The 19,017-nt window shown below is 44.6% G+C and overlaps 1 protein-coding gene across 1 annotated transcript in view; it reads right to left on the bottom strand.

The window, feature by feature from the left end:
* MTHFD2L (methylenetetrahydrofolate dehydrogenase (NADP+ dependent) 2 like) overlaps positions 1–19,017 on the bottom strand; it is a 342,461-nt gene that overhangs the window by 60,326 nt on the left and 263,118 nt on the right. Inside the window, exon 6 of the mRNA XM_029598931.1 lies at positions 14,849–14,941. Within this exon, the coding sequence (XP_029454791.1) occupies positions 14,849–14,941 (93 nt within the window). The remainder of the gene's footprint in view (positions 1–14,848; positions 14,942–19,017) is intronic.

Raw genomic sequence — 19,017 nt, 5'->3', positions numbered from 1 at the left:
CAAGGGTCAAAGCCAGAAGTCAGTCCTGAGCGTGGTCCAAACATAGCAGGGATCATAGCCAGAAGTCAGTCCTGAGCGTAGTCCAAGTGTAGCAAGGGTCAAAGCCAGAAGTCAGTCCAAACAAGGCTAGGGAGGAACCAGGAACGGAATCAGGAACTGGGACCAGGAACGAGGTCAGGAACAGGAACCAGGAACGAAGCCAGGACCTAGGACGAGCAATGAGCACAGGACAAGCGTGGAGACCTGTTGCCAACGCAAGGAATGAGTGGCGGGCCCTGCCTTAAGTAGCAGGGCCCGATGATGTCATCATCCAGGGCCGCAGGTTGGATTCCCGCCGCAACTCCTTTAAAAGAGAAAGAGGCGCGTGCATGCCTAGGAGGAAGCAGGCCACTGGACGGCGGCATCTCCCCATGGCACACTTGGGGAGACCTGCCGGGAACTGGAGGAGTCTGTGGAAGAACAGAGAGAGCCCGAGGAGCCCGCATAGTGACCGAGGGAAGTCGAGGAGGCAGTGGGGGTGCGGGAGTGCAAGCAGCTAGCCACCGCCACCAGGGAGGTTGGGCTGGGTCTGAGAGCCAGGTGCCGGAGGAGAGTAGGCCCAGTTGCGGGCCTGCCGCAACAGGGACACGCAACAATCCAGGAAACTATAGATCAGTGAGCCTGACTTCAGTGCTAGGAAAAATAGTAGAAACTATTCTAAAGATCAAAATCACAGAGCATATAGAAAGACAGGGTTTAATGGAACACAGTAAACATAGATTTACCAAGGGAAGCCTTGCCTCACAAATTTGCTTCATTTTTTTGAAGGGGTTAATAAACATGTGGATAAAGGTGAACCAGTAGATGTAATATATTTGGATTTTCAGAAGGCATTTGACAAAGTCCCTCATGAGAGGCTTCTAAGAAAACGAAAAAGTCATGGGATGGGAGGAAATGTCCTTTCATAGATCAAAAACTGGTTAAAAAACAGGAAACAGAGAGTAGGATTTAATGGTTAATTTTCTCAGTGAAAAAGGGTACACAGTAGAATGCCTCAGGGATCTGTACTTGGACCAGTGCTTTTCAATATATTTATAAATGATCTGGAAAGGAATATGATGAGTGAGGTAATCAAATTTGCTGATAATACAAAATTATTCAGAGTAGTTAAATTACAAGTGGATTGTGATAAACTGCAGGAGGACCTTACAAGACTGGAAGATTGGGCATCCAAATGGCAGATGAAATTTAATGTGGACAAGGGCAGGGTGTTGCATAGAGGGAAAAATAACCAATGCTGTAGTTACATGAATTTAGGTTCCATATTAGGAGCTACCACCCAGGAAAAAGATCTAGGCATCATAGTGGATAATACATTGAAATTGTCGGCTCAGTGTGCTGCAGCAGTCAAAAAAGCAAACAGAATTTTGGGAATTATTAGGAAGGGAATGGTGAATAAAATGGAAAATGTCATAATGTTCTGTATAGCTCCATGGTGAGACCACACCTTGAGTGCTGTGTACAATTCTGGTCACCGCATCTCAAAGATATAGTTGAACTGGAGGAGGTACAGAGAAGGGTGACCAAAGTGATAAAGGGAATGGAACAGCTCCCCTATGAGGAAAGACTAAAGAGGTTAGGGCTGTTCAGCTTGGAGAAGAGACGGCTGATGGGGGATATGATAGAGGTCTTTAAGATCATGCGAGGTGTAGAACAGATAGATGTTAATTGGTTATTTACTCTTTCGGATAATAGAAGGAACAGGGGGCACTCTATGAAGTTAGCAACTAGACTAATTGGAGAGAATGCTTTTTCACTAAACGCACAATTAAACTCTGGAATTTGTTGCCAGAGGATGTGGTTAGTGGTTTTAAAAAGTTTGGATAAGTTTTTGGAGGAGAAGTCCATTACCTGTTATTAATCAGGTTTACTTAAAAAGTAGTGAATGCTATTAATAGCATCAGTAGCATGGGATATATTTAGTTTTTGGGTACTTGAGAGGTACTTGTAGCCTGATTTGGCCACTGTTGGAAACAGGATGCTGGGCTTGATGGACTCTTGGTCTGACCCAGTATGGCAATTTCTTATGTTTCACTATATATCTGGTAGTGACCTACAACGGAATTCTTAAACTCTTGATAAGGTGTGGGAAATTTCTGAATTTGAGTTAAAAGGCCGATTAATTTTTTTTTTTTTTATTGTGAAAGTGTCACCTGCCTATAAATTAAAGGATGAGCTAGGGCTGGGTGGGAGAGGGGTGGGATGGTTGGGAAATACAAATATGGCAAGGAGAATGTCCATATGAGAGGAGATAAGGCAGGCAGGGCTGGAGAGATGAGGCAGGCTCAGGAACAAGATCAGGAATGCAGGAAAAGCAGCAACTCACTCTATATACAAGTTACAGGTGACCTGTTGCTGAAGCAAAGAGAGGACGTTCTGGGGAGCCCTTTATAGGGCTGAAGTGATGATGATGTCATCAGTGGGTGCTGCAGGTACTTTCATGCCATGGGCCCTTTAAGTAACATGCAGTCCGGTGTGCATGCACCTAGATGAGCTTTGGGAGGGAACAGCAATTGTGGCATCCTGCCGCAAAGAGAGAGACCGGCTGGTCCGGAAATCAGGTAAGTGGTGTGGCTTGCGGGGCCTACCCGCAAGTTGCAAAATGTAACAGTACCCCTCCTTTTAAGCTCCCCTCCTCAAGGTTCAAGGCTTAGGCTTAAGGAGGAATTGAAGGTGGAATTCTCTCACTAGAAGAGGTGCATTGACGTTGGCTGCTGGCTCCCAGGAATTCTCTTCTGGTCGATAATGTTTCCATGAAATAAGGTATTCTAACCTGCTGCAATATCTGCAAGAGATCAAAATCTCCTAAACCTCATGCTATGCATCTTCTTCCAAGGAGACTTCTGTGGGTTTGGGAGGCCATTGAGATGGCCAGGAGAGAATTAATGAATTCATCAGTGACATATGGAACATATTGTGTACTCTCAACGTGGTGGTAAGTTTAAGTTTATAAGTCACTGATCCCATTTGACACAGGAATGGGAAAGAACCTATAAAATGAGGTGCCAGGTGAAGAGAAGGGATACGAAGGTGTAGATGCCTTGTGCTTAGCCACACTAGATCTCCCAACTGGAGCTGTGGAGCTGGTCTGCATCTGACATCCACATATTTCTTGGCCTGGGTGGCCACCTTGGATATTAGTTGATTTGTTTGTACCCATAGGTCCCAGAGTTCCTGCGTGGTAAGTCTGGCTGCTGGGCAGGCTACCGAAAGAGGAAGTGGTAGAGGAGCTCATGGGTGTTTGCCATAAACTGAAACAGAGAGGAGCCCATTGCACTATTCACATAATTATGTGAAAATTCAGCCCATGGTAGGAGAGTGGCCCAGTCATCTTGTCTCTGATTGATGTATAACTGGAGGAAGGTTTTGAGTACCTGGTTAATTCTCTCCTTCTGCCAGTTGCCTTGGGGATGGAAAGCAGTGGTAAAGTCAAGGGTGATACCAAATTTTTGGCAGAGTTCCTTCCAATAGCAAGCTGTGAATTGGACACCCCTTTCAGATAATATGTGAGAGGGTAATCCATGTAATCTGAAGACATGGTGGTCGAACAGGTGGGCTAACTTAGGAGCCGAAGTTAGTCTGGGGAGAGGTACAAAATGCGCCATCTTGAAAAATATATACACTACAATCCATATTGGAGTGGAGAGGTGGGTCCAGGGTTCCCAGGAGCCTGGCAACTGCTGTAACAGCCCCCAGGATTGGGCACGAACAGGTTTATGCTGCGCACAGACAGGACAAGAATCCACATAGTTTTTCACATCCTTCTTTACCAATAGTGGCATTGAAGCAGATCAAGAGTACAGGTTACTCCAGGATGTCCTGCCTGGCGAGAGTCATGGGCCTATAATACTTTTTCCCAAATTTTTTGGGTACTATCATTTTTTCAGGGGGAATAGCTGTCGCAGAAGGAACCATGATTCTTGCACGATGAATAATGAGTTGAAGGGTCTCAGTTACATCCTCCATCAAAAAGGAACAAGAGAGCGTATCTGTCCACTGATTCTTGGCTGCTAGTTGGTAGCGAAGTTCAAAATCGAACCGGCAGAAGAAGATGGACCAGCAGGCCTATCTAAGGTAGAGTTGTTGCGCTTGTTGAAGGTACTCCAGATTTTTGTAATCTGCGTAGATTGTGATCCAATGCTTGGCACCCTCTAAGAGGTGCCACCATTCCTCTAATGCCAATTTTTTATTGCCAGGAGTTCACAATCCCCAATCGTGTAGTTTCTTTTGAAAGGGGAAAACTTCCTGGAGAAGAAGGAGCATGACAAGAGGGTCCTTTTGGCATTATGTTGACTGAAGACAACTCTGACCCCAAGGGTTGAGGCATCTACCTCTAGCAAGATGGGAAGATCAGGATTTGGATGCTGCAGGCAAAGACCTTGAGAGAAAGCCTACTTAAGGGCCTAGAAGGCTTTGATGGTTTCCAGGGACCAGTTCCGGGTGTCAGCATCTTTTCTGGTCAAGGCAGTGAGAGGAGCTGCGAGGGTGGAATATCCCTGAAAAAACTGATGATAGTAGTTTGCAAATCCTAAGAATAGTTGTAAGGCACAAAGACCGACTGGCTGGGGCCAGTTCAGGATGGCTTTCTGCTTGGCTGGATCCATCAGAATACTGGTCTGAGAAATGATGTAACTCAAGAAGGGGAATTGTTCTTGTTCAAAGAGGCATTTCTTGAGTTTTTCATAGAGATGGTGATCCCACAGTCCTTGGAGAACCTATTTCACATGTTCTGGATGGGAGGCAAGGGATTGCAAGTAGAAGAGAAATCGTTCAGGTACCAGAGATCTTGAAAGATTTTGTTTACTATATTTTGGAACATGAATAGAGCATTGCAGAGTCCAAAAGGCATGTAAAGATATTCATAGTGCCCATCCTGGGCATTGAACGCTGTTTTCTGAGTGTAATTTGTTCCTGTGGTGAGGTTGGCTCAACCCACAGGAAGGGCCCTATAGGTTCTCACCAACAGCTGGCAGACCTAGGCTGAGAAGAAACAAGTAAGTATCTTCAACTGTACCAGTTCCTTTCCCCCTTGGGTTGAGCCCTCGGGTTCCGGGGGCTGGCAGGTCTTAGGCGAGAGGAGAAGGCTAGGGTGCAAGTCCAGAGTCATGCTTGAGTCAGAGGCAGGCGGCAGACAAGAATGGTCAATGGTTGGGTTAAGGTCAGAGGCAGATGGAAGGCAAGAATGGTCGGAGTCCAAGCTAAGATCAAATCCAGAAGTCAGTCAGAGGGTAGGTGAAGGAGGTGAGGAGAAGGACTAACAGGGAAGGCAAGGAGGATGACTGGACAGAAAGAGACAAAGCAGGCAGGGCTGGAGAAATGAGGCCAGCAGGACTGGAGAGATGAGGCAGGCTCAGAACCAAGATCAGGAACACAAGAGAAGCAGCAACTCACTCTACATACAAGATGCGGTTGACCCATTGCTGAGGCGAAGAGAAGACGCCCTGGGAGCCCTTTATAGGACTGAAATGATGATGTCATCAGTGGGCGCTGCAGGCACTTTCCCGCTGCAGGCCCTAAGAATCGTACAGTCCGTTGGGTGCCTAAAACAGCATCTAGAGGGAGCGGCAATGGTGGCATCCTGCTGTGAAAGTGAGGGATTGACTTGTCGATATGTTGGGTGAATGGTGTGGCTCACCTGCGAGCCATGAAATGTAACACTGATTTACACCATTCTGTAAGTCCTGGTGCATTGAGAAGCCTGGAACATTGTCCGAAATTATAGCAGTCTGCCTAGTTGTGGTCCAGTTCCAGACAATGATTCATGACCTTCTCTGGTGGACATTATGTTGCCACAAATGCAGTTCCTAAATCGACTTACTTTAAATTCTTTTTCCAGATATCTCGAGAAGGTAAGCAGATAAAACTTTTTTTTTTTTGCTTTAGAACTCAAAAGTGCTGTTGGGAGTGCTGCTGAGGCAGCAAGGCAACTTAGAAGATAAAATCATCTAAAAAAACAAGAACTGAAGAATTATTTGCTACAGAAAGACTGAGCATTGTCTGTTCAGTGCTCGGACAAAAAAAAGACTGAGGAGGCTCATGAGACAACACCTGCACAGGAATTCCTGCACAGCTAGGAGTTCCTGCACAGCTAGGAATTCCAATTAGCTAGGAGAGATTAGTCCATTTGGTCTGCCATATGACCCCCCCCCCAGGGGTTGCTCAATGCAATCTGCCGCCTGAGGCGAGGGATGAAATGGTGCCCTTTCGCCCCTCCTCCACTCACTCCACCCCCTTCTCGCCCCACCTCCATCTCTCCTCCCTTCATCTGCTGCCGGCCTGGCCTCTGGTGGTGGTGGCCCTCTTCCCTTCAGCCACTGCTGGCCTGGCCTCTGGCATCATTGTCGTCCATCCTCCCTCCTCCATGCCACTGGCCTGGCCTCCGGCGGTGGCCCTCCTCTCTCCTCCACGCCACTGGTCTGGCCTCTGGCAGTGGTGGCATCCCTCCTCCTTGCTGCCAGCCTGGCCTCCAACAGCGGCGGCCCACGGCAGCGACCCTCTTCTTTTCTGCTGTCACCGGCCTGGGTCGGCAGCAGTGGCTGGGTGAGGTGGACGCCACAATGGCGTTCTAAGAGGGGCATTTTTTGCCGCCTCAAAATTCTGCTGCCTGAAGCGGCCGCCTCTCCCTGCCTCATTATAGAACCATCCCTGCATCACCCACATGTCATGGCTAATTCAGCCCTGTTTATTGATGGAAAAATAACATCACATAAATCAGTTTTGACCACTCTCAAAAAGAGAAGACTCCCATTCAATAAAATAACCAGACTGCATAATGAATCATCAAATATCATTAAGAATCCATAAAGATAAAAGAAAAAGAACCTATAAAGACAAAATAGTCTTCTTAAAGCAGCAATACTGAACAAACCTAAAAGTATTTTTTTTTACATTTTTTGATTTATCTTCTGTACTTTTCCACATTAAATTTCACCTGCTGTTTAGATGCCTAGTCTAGTCTCACAACGTGCTTCTGCAGTTCCTCACCATCCACAACTTTGAATAATTTTGTCATCTGCAAATTGGATCATTTAACATAAACAGCACAATTTCCAGTACAATTTCTGTGGTATGCCACTAATGACCTTTCTCCATTTTGGAAACTGACCATTTAGTCCTTTCCTCTATTTCTTGTCTTTTAACCAGTTACCAATCCACAATAGGATACTTCCTCCTAGCCAATGAAATTTTTATTTCCTTGTGTAGTCTCTCATGGAGGACTTTATCAAATGCCTTCTGAAAATCAAAATATACTATTTCAGGGGTAGACAGGGCTGGTGCTAGGATTTTTGCCGCCCTATGTGAACAATTACTATGCTGGCTCCCACCATCTCCTGTGCCCGATTCAATCAGTCTCTGTCCTGGTCCCATCAAAAAGAGCCCAGCTTCCTCCAGCAATCTATATTTTTAAAACTGACACCCCCCCCCCCAAACGGCACCATGGTCAAGAGAAAGGTATTATGTAACCTAAGCAAACCTTACAGCCTTGCACACACACCCCCCCTTTACAGACATACACACAATTAAAAGATGGAAGCGGTACAGAGAAGGGCGACCAGGAAGGTGGAGGATCTTCATCGCATGACGTACGAGGAGAGATTGAAGAATCTAAATATGTACACCCTGGAGGAAAGGAGGAGCAGAGGTGATATGATACAGACTTTCAGATACTTGAAAGGTTTTAATGATCCAAAGGCAACAACAAACCTTTACCATAAGAAAAAAATCAGCAGAACCAGGGGTCACGATTTGAAGCTCCAGGGAGGAAGATTCAGAACCAATGTCAGGAAGTATTTCTTCACGGAGAGGGTGGTGGATGCCTGGAATGCCCTTCCGGAGGAAGTGGTGAAGACCAGAACTGTGAAGGACTTCAAAGGGGCGTGGGATAAACACTGTGGATCCATAAAGTCAAGAGGCCGCCAATGAAGAGTGGGTGACTCGCCAGAATGATGGCTACTGCCTGGAGACAATAGACAATACCCTTATTCAATAAACATACACATGGTTACTGTGACTCCAACATCACTCTAAGCTTCAACAGCAAGAGGAAATGTGGAAAAAAGGATTTGCACTCACAAAGACGGGAGTAGCTGGCTTGTTACGGCGGTTACTACCCCAAACCAAATATCCAAATTACTACCTCCACCTTCCTCTATTCCTGATGCCTTTCAACTAGCTTGATCACTCCATTCTTATACTTCACTTCAATGCATATCCAGCATAGTTCTCTGCTTCAACAGCAGGGGAAAAGAAAAACTGTTACTTCACACATCCAGCAGAGCTCTCTGCTTAAACGGCAGGGGAGAAGAAAAAAGGGTTCGCACTCACAAAGCGGGGAGTAGCTGGCTTGTTACGGCGGTTACTACCCCAAACCAAATGTACCTGATACTTCACTCTCGACGCATATCCAGCATGGCTCTCTGCTTCAACGGCATGGGAGAAAGACTGATACATCACAAATTTCCAACATAGCTCTCTGCTTCAACGGCAGGGGAAAAGAAAAACTGATACTTCACGCATATCCAGCATAACTTCAACGGCAGGGGAGAAGAAAAAAGGATTCACACTCACAAAGCGGGGAGTAGCTGGCTTGTTACGGCAGTTACTACCCCAAACCAAATGTGCCTGATACTTCACTTTCGATGCATATCCAGCATAGCTCTCTGCTTCAACGGCAGGGGAGAAGAAAAAAACTGATACCTCACGCATATCCAGCATAGCTCCCTGCTTCAACGGCAGGGGAGAAGATAAACAACCAATAAGGGCTGTATAACATAATCTGGGTAAAAACAAATAAGCATGGGTGTAGCTTGCTTATTGCGGCGGTTACTACCCCTACTACCTCTAACTAATCAAGCTAGATATTTCACTTGGATGCAGCTCCATCACCGCTCTCTACATTAATGGCAGGGGTGGAAGGGAATTAGAACCAAGAGCTAAGAGAAACAGATAAGTATGGGAGAAGAAATGAGGGAAGCTTGCTGGGCAGACTGGATGGGCCATTTGGTCTTCTTCTGCCGTCATTTCTATGTTTCTATGTTTCTATGTTATAATACTGTTGTATTTTGGACATTGAAGCGTGGGCCCTTGGTCGCTGTAAGAGATGGCACCTCCCACAGGGCGGGCCCTGTGGGGACTTGCAGCAATAGGCTAGCTCAAGGCAGAGATGGACACAGAGAATTAGCTTTACTGTACTGCAACGTAGATGATAACCTGAAGAACGGGTGATGACTCCAGCCAGGAGAGGAGGAACCAGATGGTAATGTTCCTTCAGTAGGTTGCAGGGTGGAAAAGGCAGTTCCACAGTCTCACCAGGTCCCAAGAGGGAGATGGGTCCGGTAGAGGTCATGAAGCGGGGTAGGCCGAGAACCCAAGCTTAGATTGGGAAGCCAATAGATCTGGTAGTGGTCCATGGTGTAGGGTAGGCTGAGGATCTATGGAGAGAGAGATGAGACAATGCAGAGGCAGAACAGGAGCAGCAGTACTCACTCTGATGCTGGTAGTTGTAGTATAAAGGAACCCCCGAGGGGCGGAGGTCCCAGATGAACAAGGCCCCCGAGGAGCAGGTACTGTAGGCGTCCTGGTATTGAGTAGGCAACCCTGAAGGGTAGGTAGGAGCACGGCAAGGCCCCCGAGGAACATACATCTCAGTTCAACTGGACTATCATGGAACTCTCTGAGTGGGGTCCTGGCTGCCATGATCAATGCCTAGCCAAGGTTTCACCACTGCATGTCAACGACTCCCTCACTGCCTGGTCATCTGCCACAATATGTGTCTTTTCAGGATGCCTTCTCCAAGAAAGCAGCAGATGTATTACCTCCGCAGAGGACATTTGATTGTGCGATAAATCTCAAGCCTAATTCAAGACCTCCAGAGATGAGAGAGACGGGGAGAGATAATGGAGGAGAGGGCGCAGTTAGACCTAGGAAGAGTCCTCCAGCAGATCCTAGATCTGGCCTTTTCCCGGACAGATAGGGCAGATCTGAACAGCATGGCCGGATTGGCTGCAGAACATACAGAGACCTGAGCTTCTGTGAAAACGTCTCTCTTTAGAAGTCAGCCTAACTGCATAGGCTCTTCTTCCTCTTCACTGGGCACAGAAGATTGGGTTGAAGTCGTGTGCATGGCTCGAGGGTGATTCCTTCCCATAGGGTGTTTCTTCTGACACTTTGCTTCTTGAGTCCGATTGCGTATCCTGCGATCAACTCTTCCAACTAAATCAATGAGAGATTCCAGAGTGTCCAGCAAGTCACGAGCCGCTATTTCAACTTTTATACGGGTGTTGAGGCCCTCTAGAAATATAGCATGTAGACATCCAAGTCCCAATGACGCTCAGATGCTAGAATCTTGAATTCAATGACATAGTCTGGTAAAGGCTTGCTTCTTTGTTGAAGGTGAAAAAGAGTAGACCCTGCGATGGTCTGACGTGCAGGATCATCAAATACAGATTTGAACAAGTTCAAGAAGTCAGTCAGATCATTTAAAACAGGGTCGCTGCATTCCCAGAGAGATGAAGTCTAGGCCAGGGCTCTTCCATTGAGTAGCGATAGGATATACGTAGTCTTGGAAACAGCACTGGGAAAGTAGTTCGATTGCAATGAGAAGTGCATACAGCACTGATTAATAAAACCCCTGCACATCTGGGCATCACCAGCGAAGTGTGTAGGAGCTGGTAGCGGTACAGTGATGCGGACTGCAACCACTTGAGGAGAAGAATCTTTCTCTGGAACAGTCCGTGTATTCAGTCGGGCGTTTAACTGGTTGAAAGTGGTGGTTAGTGTCTCCAGAGTTTTCTGTTGCTCTATAATCATCTGGGCCTGACCAGGAATGGCCTGCAAGGCTGTGAGCTGAGCCGGGTCCATGGAGTTAGCAATCTGTTGTATTTTGGACATTGAAGCTGTGGCCCTGTGGGGACTTGCAGCGCTAGGCTAGCTCAAGGCAGAGATGGACACAGAGAATTAGCAATGTAGATAATAACCTGAGGAACGGGTGATGACTCCAGCCAGGAAAGGAGGAGCCAGATGGTAATGTTCCATCAGATGCTGGTAGTTGTAGTATAAAGGAACCCCCAAGGAGCGGAGGTCCCAGATGAACAAGGCCCGCGAGGATCGGGTACTGTAGGCGTCCTGGTATTGAGTAGGCAACCCCGAAGGGTAGGTAGGAGCATAGCAAGGCTCCCGAGGAGCATGTACCTTAGGCTTCCTAGTTGGTAGGAGGTAACCCTGGAGGGTAAGGAAGAGCGAGGCAAAGCCCCCATGAAGCGGGTACCTAAGTTGTCCTGGAGCGAGAGTACATAGAGCAGGAGCATCTGGTAACGTGGAGAGATCAGCATGGAGGATTCCTTGCTAACTCATAGAAGGAATCGTGAGCAGGGATTAAATACCAGAGCTAGTGATGTCATGCAGTGGGGATGCCCCTGAGGTTCCTGAGGTTCCTGCCATGACGCACGTAAAGGACGGGGTTTCACATGTGCGTGTGCCCAAAGTGACTCCTGGAGAAGGATGGCGAATGCAATCGCCCATGCCGGACTGAAAACACCGGAGGGTACAGTGAGGAAAAGCGGAAACAGCTATCTTCCCGAAATGAACTGTCAAGTAGAAAAAAGGTGAGCAATAGAGGGCGCAGCCATCTGCGACCAACGGGCGCAACAAATACATTTTACATGAAGAAGAATATTCAAAAGCTTTCTGGGTCAAAAATATCACATAGAACATGCATATTATATTTACATGCACTGCTGTCGTGCCAACCAGAAAAATAGTCCGCAGAGAACCCAGGTCCCAAAGTAACTCGGAGGGCAAGGTTTTAAACTCAATAACATAGTCAGTCAAAGGTTTGGTACCTTGTTGAAGGTGTAGGAGTGCAGATCCAGCGACAGTCTTATGAGCAGGGTCGTCAAACACAGAACGAAATAAGGTAAGGAAACCCATCAAGTCACAGAGGATTGGATCATTACGCTCCCAGAGAGGAGAAGCCCAGGCCAGGGCTTTCCCATCTAACAGAGACAGGGAGTACATAGTTTTGGACACTATGTCTGGAAAATAGGTAGGCTGTAAGGAGAAGTGCCTACAACACTGATTCAGGAAGCCTCTGCATAATAGGGGATCACCTGTAAAACGAGTGGGTGCAGGTAAGGGCACAGAAAATCTTACAGGTGCAGCAGGTGAAGAGGCAGTAGCCTTGTCAGGCAGAGATTGCCTGGATGGCCAGGGATGGCCTGGATGGCTGAGACCTGAGCCTGGTCCATGGAGTTAGCAATCTGTTATGTTTTTGTAAGAATGTGAACTCTGGGCTGAGATGAGAGGTGTCTCTGCCCACAGGAAGGAGCCCTGTGAGCCTCACCGTCAGCAGGCGTAGTCTCAGTGGCGTGGGACACAGCTAGAAGTAGAGACTTTATTATGAAGGAAGGAAAATGTAATGTCCACAGACTAGGAGATGTATTAGTACAGTCCTGTGCAATGGGGAATACCCAGAGCAAAGCCACAGATGAGAAGATCCGGTAGTGACCCGCGGTGTGTTGATACTCTGCAGAGCAGGAAGGCTGAACAGCTTCTACTGAAGACAGGCAGTAGTGGCCCGAGGTACGGGGTACACCACAGGAAATCCTTAATACAGTTTGTATAGTAGAAGTCAGTAGCGGTACTCACACTAGATGGTTCCTGGAGAGAGAGAGACCTGAGAAGCATGTCTAGTAGCAGTCAGGCAAGTAGGTCCTCTGAGGAGCGAATAGCCGGGAATGCAGGGGAACCCCAGAGGTGTGGGTACTCAGAGCGTTAGTTGCCAAGACCAAAGTCAGGAACAGGAAGTCCTTGAGTGAGGTGGATTCAGCAAGACGGAACTCTTTGCTAACTCGGAGAAGGCAAGGGCCTCTCAGATTAAATACACTATTTATTTATTTAAGGTTTTTATATACCGGCATTCATGAAATGATCACATCATGCTGGTTTACAAATAAACAGGGGTGCAATAAATACATCAAAAACAGAAATAACGTGTCGAAGAAAGCAGTTACAATTAACAAGGACCATTGAACTGGGATCAGAGGAAATAAAGATAGTTTAGCAGAGACTAAATTATATACAAGGAGAAGAGGTACAGCTGCTGTGTTGGATATGTTGATGGCGAGGTGCATTAACTTAAGTCCGGGAAAGCTTACATAAACAGCCAAGTCTTGAGTCTTTTTCTAAAGGTTAGGAGGCAAGGCTCCTGTCTGAGATCGGGAGGGATGGAGTTCCATAACAGTGGGCCAGCTGTGGAGAGGGCTCGATCTCTTAAGGTAATGTGACTAGTGGTTTTAGTAGGGGGTACATGGAGGGATCCTCTGTATGCGTCTCTGGTAGGTCTTGTGGAGTTGTGTAAGCGGAGAAGAAATTGTAGGTCAATTGTGGTGTGTTTGACATCATCGGGAGGGGACTAGCGGTTTGACATTATCGGGAATGTGACTAGCGGTTTGACATCATCGGGAGGGGACGCCCCCGAGGTTCTCACCATGACGTGTTTAAAGGAGGCCCTTGCGCGCGCACACCTAAGTAATTCTGGGTCCAAGATGGCGTTTGGCAGCGCCAGAGAGGTCAGCGGGAATTAGCAGAAGCTGCCATTCTTCCCAGACTTGATGGTGCAGGGAAAAAAGAGGTGAGCATGAGAGGTCGTAGCCATCTGCGATCGACAGGCGTAAAACATTCCACCAATTTGATTTACCTTGTTACATTAATATAAGTTATACTTTACCACAGCATTCCATTGGCTATCCTCCTTCCACCATGTTCCTGAAATGCCTATAAGTTATAACCTCATAAAATGCTGTATATTCTGACTCTCTAATCTTACTGTTCAGACCTTTAGTATTTGCATGCATTTTAAGTATGTTTTTTATTTGTACTTTTATTTCTGTTTGAATTCACAACTTGCTTCTTACACAGAAACATGATGACAGAAAAAGACTGTATGGCCCATCTAGTCTGCCCACCCACCCATTAATTTAGCTTTACAATTCCCATCCCCTGTATTTATCTCATTTTCTTAAATTCTGATACTGCTTTTGTCTCAACCACTTCCACTGAGAGGCCATCCCATGCATCCATCATCCTCTCTGTTAAGAAATATTTCCTAAGATTACTCCTGAGTCTACCCCTTTTCACCCTCATCCCATAACTCTCGCTGTAGAGCATCTTTTCTGTTGAAAGAGGGAAGCCTCCAGTGCATGTCTATATCACATCTCCCCTATCTCACCTTTCCTCGAAGGTATATATATTTAGATCATTAAGTCTATCTCCATATGCTTTAGAATGAAGACTACTGGCCATTTTAGTAACCATGTTCTGGACCAACTCCATTCTGTTTATATCTTTTGAAGGTGCGGTCTCCAGAATTGTACACAGTATTCTAAATGAGGTCTCACCAAATGATATAGGCAATGCACAGTCATTCACATGTGTGTGCTCTTTATCTAAATCTATTGGGCTACTTAAGTCTTAACCACAACCTTTTTACTGGGATATTCTAACTTCCCTGCCTTGCAAGTATCCTTGGAAGATACTTCCCTCTGTCCCACGTGCTTCTGAATAACTGTTGCCTTTGCCCCCATTTTATTATTTATTTATTAAAAAGATTTTTAGCCCACACACTCCAACGTACTTGGTGGGTAACAACTATATATACATAAGAAAAACATTCACCAATAAATTAAGCCACTGCCCAGTGCAGAGCTTCCTTGATTTTCTTATGTCTGTCCTTCATTATTAATAGCAAATGACAAAATACTATTCCAGTATTCACGTAAAAAAGGATGGAAATAAAAACACAAAGGTTTACCTGCAGCAACTATAATAATGTCAGCAAGTTGAGTATGGATTTTTAGCTGTTCCTTTGGAGTATATCTGTGAGTCACTGTCACTGTAGCATCACCTGCAATTTAAAATATCCAATATAAAGAATCATCAAACTAGTAAATGTGAATGTTCTAGAGAATGTACTGTATCATAAATTATAATCCAGGTGAAAAGAAGATGTAATATTTTTAATTAGAAGGGGAATAGCTTACAACACATCTAAAATTGAAACCTTTAGTACTGTATTTTTTGGCATTAATGATGAACAGTAAAAATTGTAAATTGTAATTATTCTCATAAATGGGGCAATTTTAAAAACCATGCTGACTGATGCAAAGTTTGCAGGTATTTTTATCTACAGATTTTCCATCAGTTCTCAAAGGAAAAGTATACATGTACTTTGTGTTTGAAAATTGCCCCAGGAAAAGGCACCTACACTTGCTTTTTCTGTAGATATTTTTTCCAGCCAAAACAATGTGTATAGTTTTGAAAATGTAAAACTATGTGCATTGTTGTCTCTTCTAGCCTAATTCAGAACTGGGAATGTCTCCATTAAAATGCAGGTGCATTGTGGAATAATGCATACTTTTACCCACATACAGAGCGGGCAATTTTTAAAAAGCCCTTTTAGCAGGTCAAATAGCCAAAATGGCTTTTGAAAATTACCCTCAAATTGTCTCTCTCTTAGCAGGTCCCTTTTTCCTATAAAATGAAATGGAGCTTAGAAGCAAATATACATTTTAACTTTATTTTACATATACGATACTCCCGCTTCACTAACTGGCTTTTTTAGAAAATATTTTGCAGGTCAATAATGACACATGGAACACAGGTAGCAACGAGAGATGTGTTTAGTTTTTACATGTTGGCTTGGGCTTCGGCTCGGGCAACCCATGGAAAACTTCGTTTTCCAACGGGTTGGGATTTTTTTTTGGCAATTTTTCACAAAAAAAACAAACCACCCCAACCCTTAAAATTTAGTTTATTACAATCTCCCCACCCTCTGGACCCCCCCAAACTTGCCTAAAATCCGTGGCGGTCCAGCGGGGGTCCCGGGAGCGATCTCCCGCTCTTGGCCGTCAGCTGCCAGTAAACAAAATGGTGCCGGTGGCCCTTTGCCCTTACCAAGTGATAGGGGCTACCGGTGCCATTGGTTGGCCCCTGTCACATGGAAGGAGCAATGGATGGCCCGCAATGAGTTACAGAAAGTTGGATCGGTGACAGAAAATGATCAATCCCTTTTCTAAAAAAGGCTCCCCATAATGTGGACTGAATTGTTGATATTACAATTGGGTTTTTCTTTTAGTGAGTAAATGTGTTAAATGCATTATTACAATGTAATTCACAATATTCTTATTTCATTGGAAAATGTGTTAAGAAATTTAATAAACAGTAAAGAAAAAAAAAGAAAATGATCATTCCTTTGTCTTAACCAGATGAGCATGATGCATTGATGGAATATCCAATAGTCTCCTCTGTGAGGATCACAAAACACTAGTAGGGTTATATATGTCAATGATGTACAACTTATTGTACCTGTTGAGCATGACTCAGCGACTACTATGTCTCAGTTGAAAAACTGTATGACGGCAGTTAGTAGATGATTAAGGGAGAATTGTTTGGTTTTGAATTCCAAAAAACAGAAATTTTGCACGTTTGCAATAATTTGGAAAAAATTCATATCTCCATTGATAGAGATATAGTGACTATTATGGAAGAGGTAAGGTCCTGGGAGTTAAATTAGATGCTAGTTGGACCATAGAAAATCAGATTGGTGCAGTTTTAAGAATAGTCTATAATTTTTTCAGCTACATAGGGGAGGCCTAGGCATATTACTACCATATGGACTAGTTCTGAGAATATGGTACATTCCAACTGAGGCACTCGTGCTGCATTTTAGATTTTCTATAAGAAATTGTATACGACATACACTGCAGATGAACATGTTATACAACAATACCTAGATGTGGTGCACATTCCCACCATTGCAATTGCAAGAACTGCGAAGAGATATAAAGCAAATCAAGATACTGAAAGTGCCTGGTTTAGATGGATACCTTGATGGGTTTTACAAGATAATGGTAGACAAAATTCTTTTGCCCCTAGGGGAGTTCTATATTAGTCTGGTGGAGGAGCACGGGTTTCCCTTAGCACCTAACTTGGCTTTAATTACTGTTCTACCAAAACCAGAGAAAGACCCTGGGTTGGTGGGTTCTTATCGACAAATTTGTTAAATTTTGATGTGAAATTATTGGCCAAGGTCATGGCGGATCATATGGCAGGATACTCCCTACTTTGATATGGCCAGATCAGGTGGGATTCATTAAGGGTATGTTTTCGACATCTAATATTTGATGAATATTAGCCTCTATGGAGTGTAGCAAATTTAAAAATTTGATGTCCCTATTCCTTAGTTTCGACATTGAAAAAGCGTTTGATCGAGTTGATTGGTCTTTTATGTTTGGGGTACTTCAAAAGATAGGCATCTTAGACTATTTTCTACAAGTGGTTCAGGCTCTCCAGTAAGCAAAGGGCTTCAGTGTTGGTGATTGACGTTAAATTAGAAGAGATTCAGCTGCAGCATGGTACTCGGCAGAGCTGTCCATTGTCTTTCTTGCTTTTTGTACTAACCCTAGAACTATTTTTAAGATGAATCAGAGACAATGAAAAGATAGAAGGTATCCCTATTGGGCAGTTGGGAAAACATTTTTTTAAATTATCTGCTTTTGTGGATGATATTTTCATTTACATCAGTAATCCTCACACATCTATCCTGCCCCTTCTGGAGGAATTTGGACAATATGATAGGATGGCGGGGCTTCTTCTTAACCTCGATAAATCTGAAGCCCTTTCCATGCATGAGTCAGTGTGACTATCTTGTGGATCCACTTTTCCAGTAAAATGTGTGCAAGGTTCTTTGAAGGGGAGGTGAAAGAAGCTATTTTAGCCAAAAGATCTTCATTCAAAAATTGGAAGAAGGATCCAACAGAAGAAAATAGGATAAAGCATAAACATTGGCAAGTTAAATGTAAGACATTGATAAGACAGGCTAAGAGAGAATTTGAAAAGAAGTTGGCTGTAGAGGCAAAAACTCACAGTAAAAACTTTTTTAAATATATCCGAAGCAGAAAGCCTGTGAGGGAGTCAGTTGGACCGTTAGATGATCGAGGGGTTAAAGGGGCACTTAGAGAAGATAAGGCCATCGCGGAAAGATTAAATGATTTCTTTGCTTCGGTGTTTACTGAAGAGGATGTTGGGGAGGTACCCGTAATGGAGAAGGTTTTCATGGGTAATGATTCAGATGGACTGAATCAAATCACGGTGAACCTAGAAGATGTGGTAGGCCTGATTGACAAACTGAAGAGTAGTAAATCACCTGGACCGGATGGTATACACCCCAGAGTTCTGAAGGAACTAAAAAATGAAATTTCAGACCTATTAGTAAAAATTTGTAACTTATCATTAAAATCATCCATTGTACCTGAAGACTGGAGGATAGCAAATGTAACCCCAATATTTAAAAAGGGCTCCAGGGGCGATCCGGGAAACTACAGACCGGTTAGCCTGACTTCAGTGCCAGGAAAAATAGTGGAAAGTGTTCTAAACATCAAAATCACAGAACATATAGAAAAACATGGTTTAATGGAACAAAGTCAGCATGGCTTTACCCAGGGCAAGTCTTGCCTCACAAATCTGCTTCACTTTTTTGAAGGAGTTAATAAACATGTGGATAAAGGTGAACCGGTAGATATAGTATACTTGGATTTTCAGAAGGCGTTTGACAAAGTTCCTCATGAGAGGCTTCTAGGAAAAGTAAAAAGTCATGGGATAGGTGGCGATGTCCTTTCGTGGATTGCAAACTGGCTAAAAGACAGGAAACAGAGAGTAGGATTAAATGGGCAATTTTCTCAGTGGAAGGGAGTGGACAGTGGAGTGCCTCAGGGATCTGTATTGGGACCCTTACTGTTCAATATATTTATAAATGATCTGGAAAGAAATACGACGAGTGAGATAATCAAATTTGCAGATGACACAAAATTGTGCAGAGTAGTTAAATCACAAGCAGATTGTGATAAATTGCAGGAAGACCTTGTGAGACTGGAAAATTGGGCATCCAAATGGCAGATGAAATTTAATGTGGAAAAGTGCAAG

This window comes from Rhinatrema bivittatum, chromosome 1 (assembly GCF_901001135.1).
Source record: "Rhinatrema bivittatum chromosome 1, aRhiBiv1.1, whole genome shotgun sequence".
Lineage (NCBI taxonomy): Eukaryota > Metazoa > Chordata > Amphibia > Gymnophiona > Rhinatrematidae > Rhinatrema > Rhinatrema bivittatum.
Note: the sequence above shows the minus strand (reverse complement) of the source record. Positions and strands in the feature narration are given on the sequence as shown.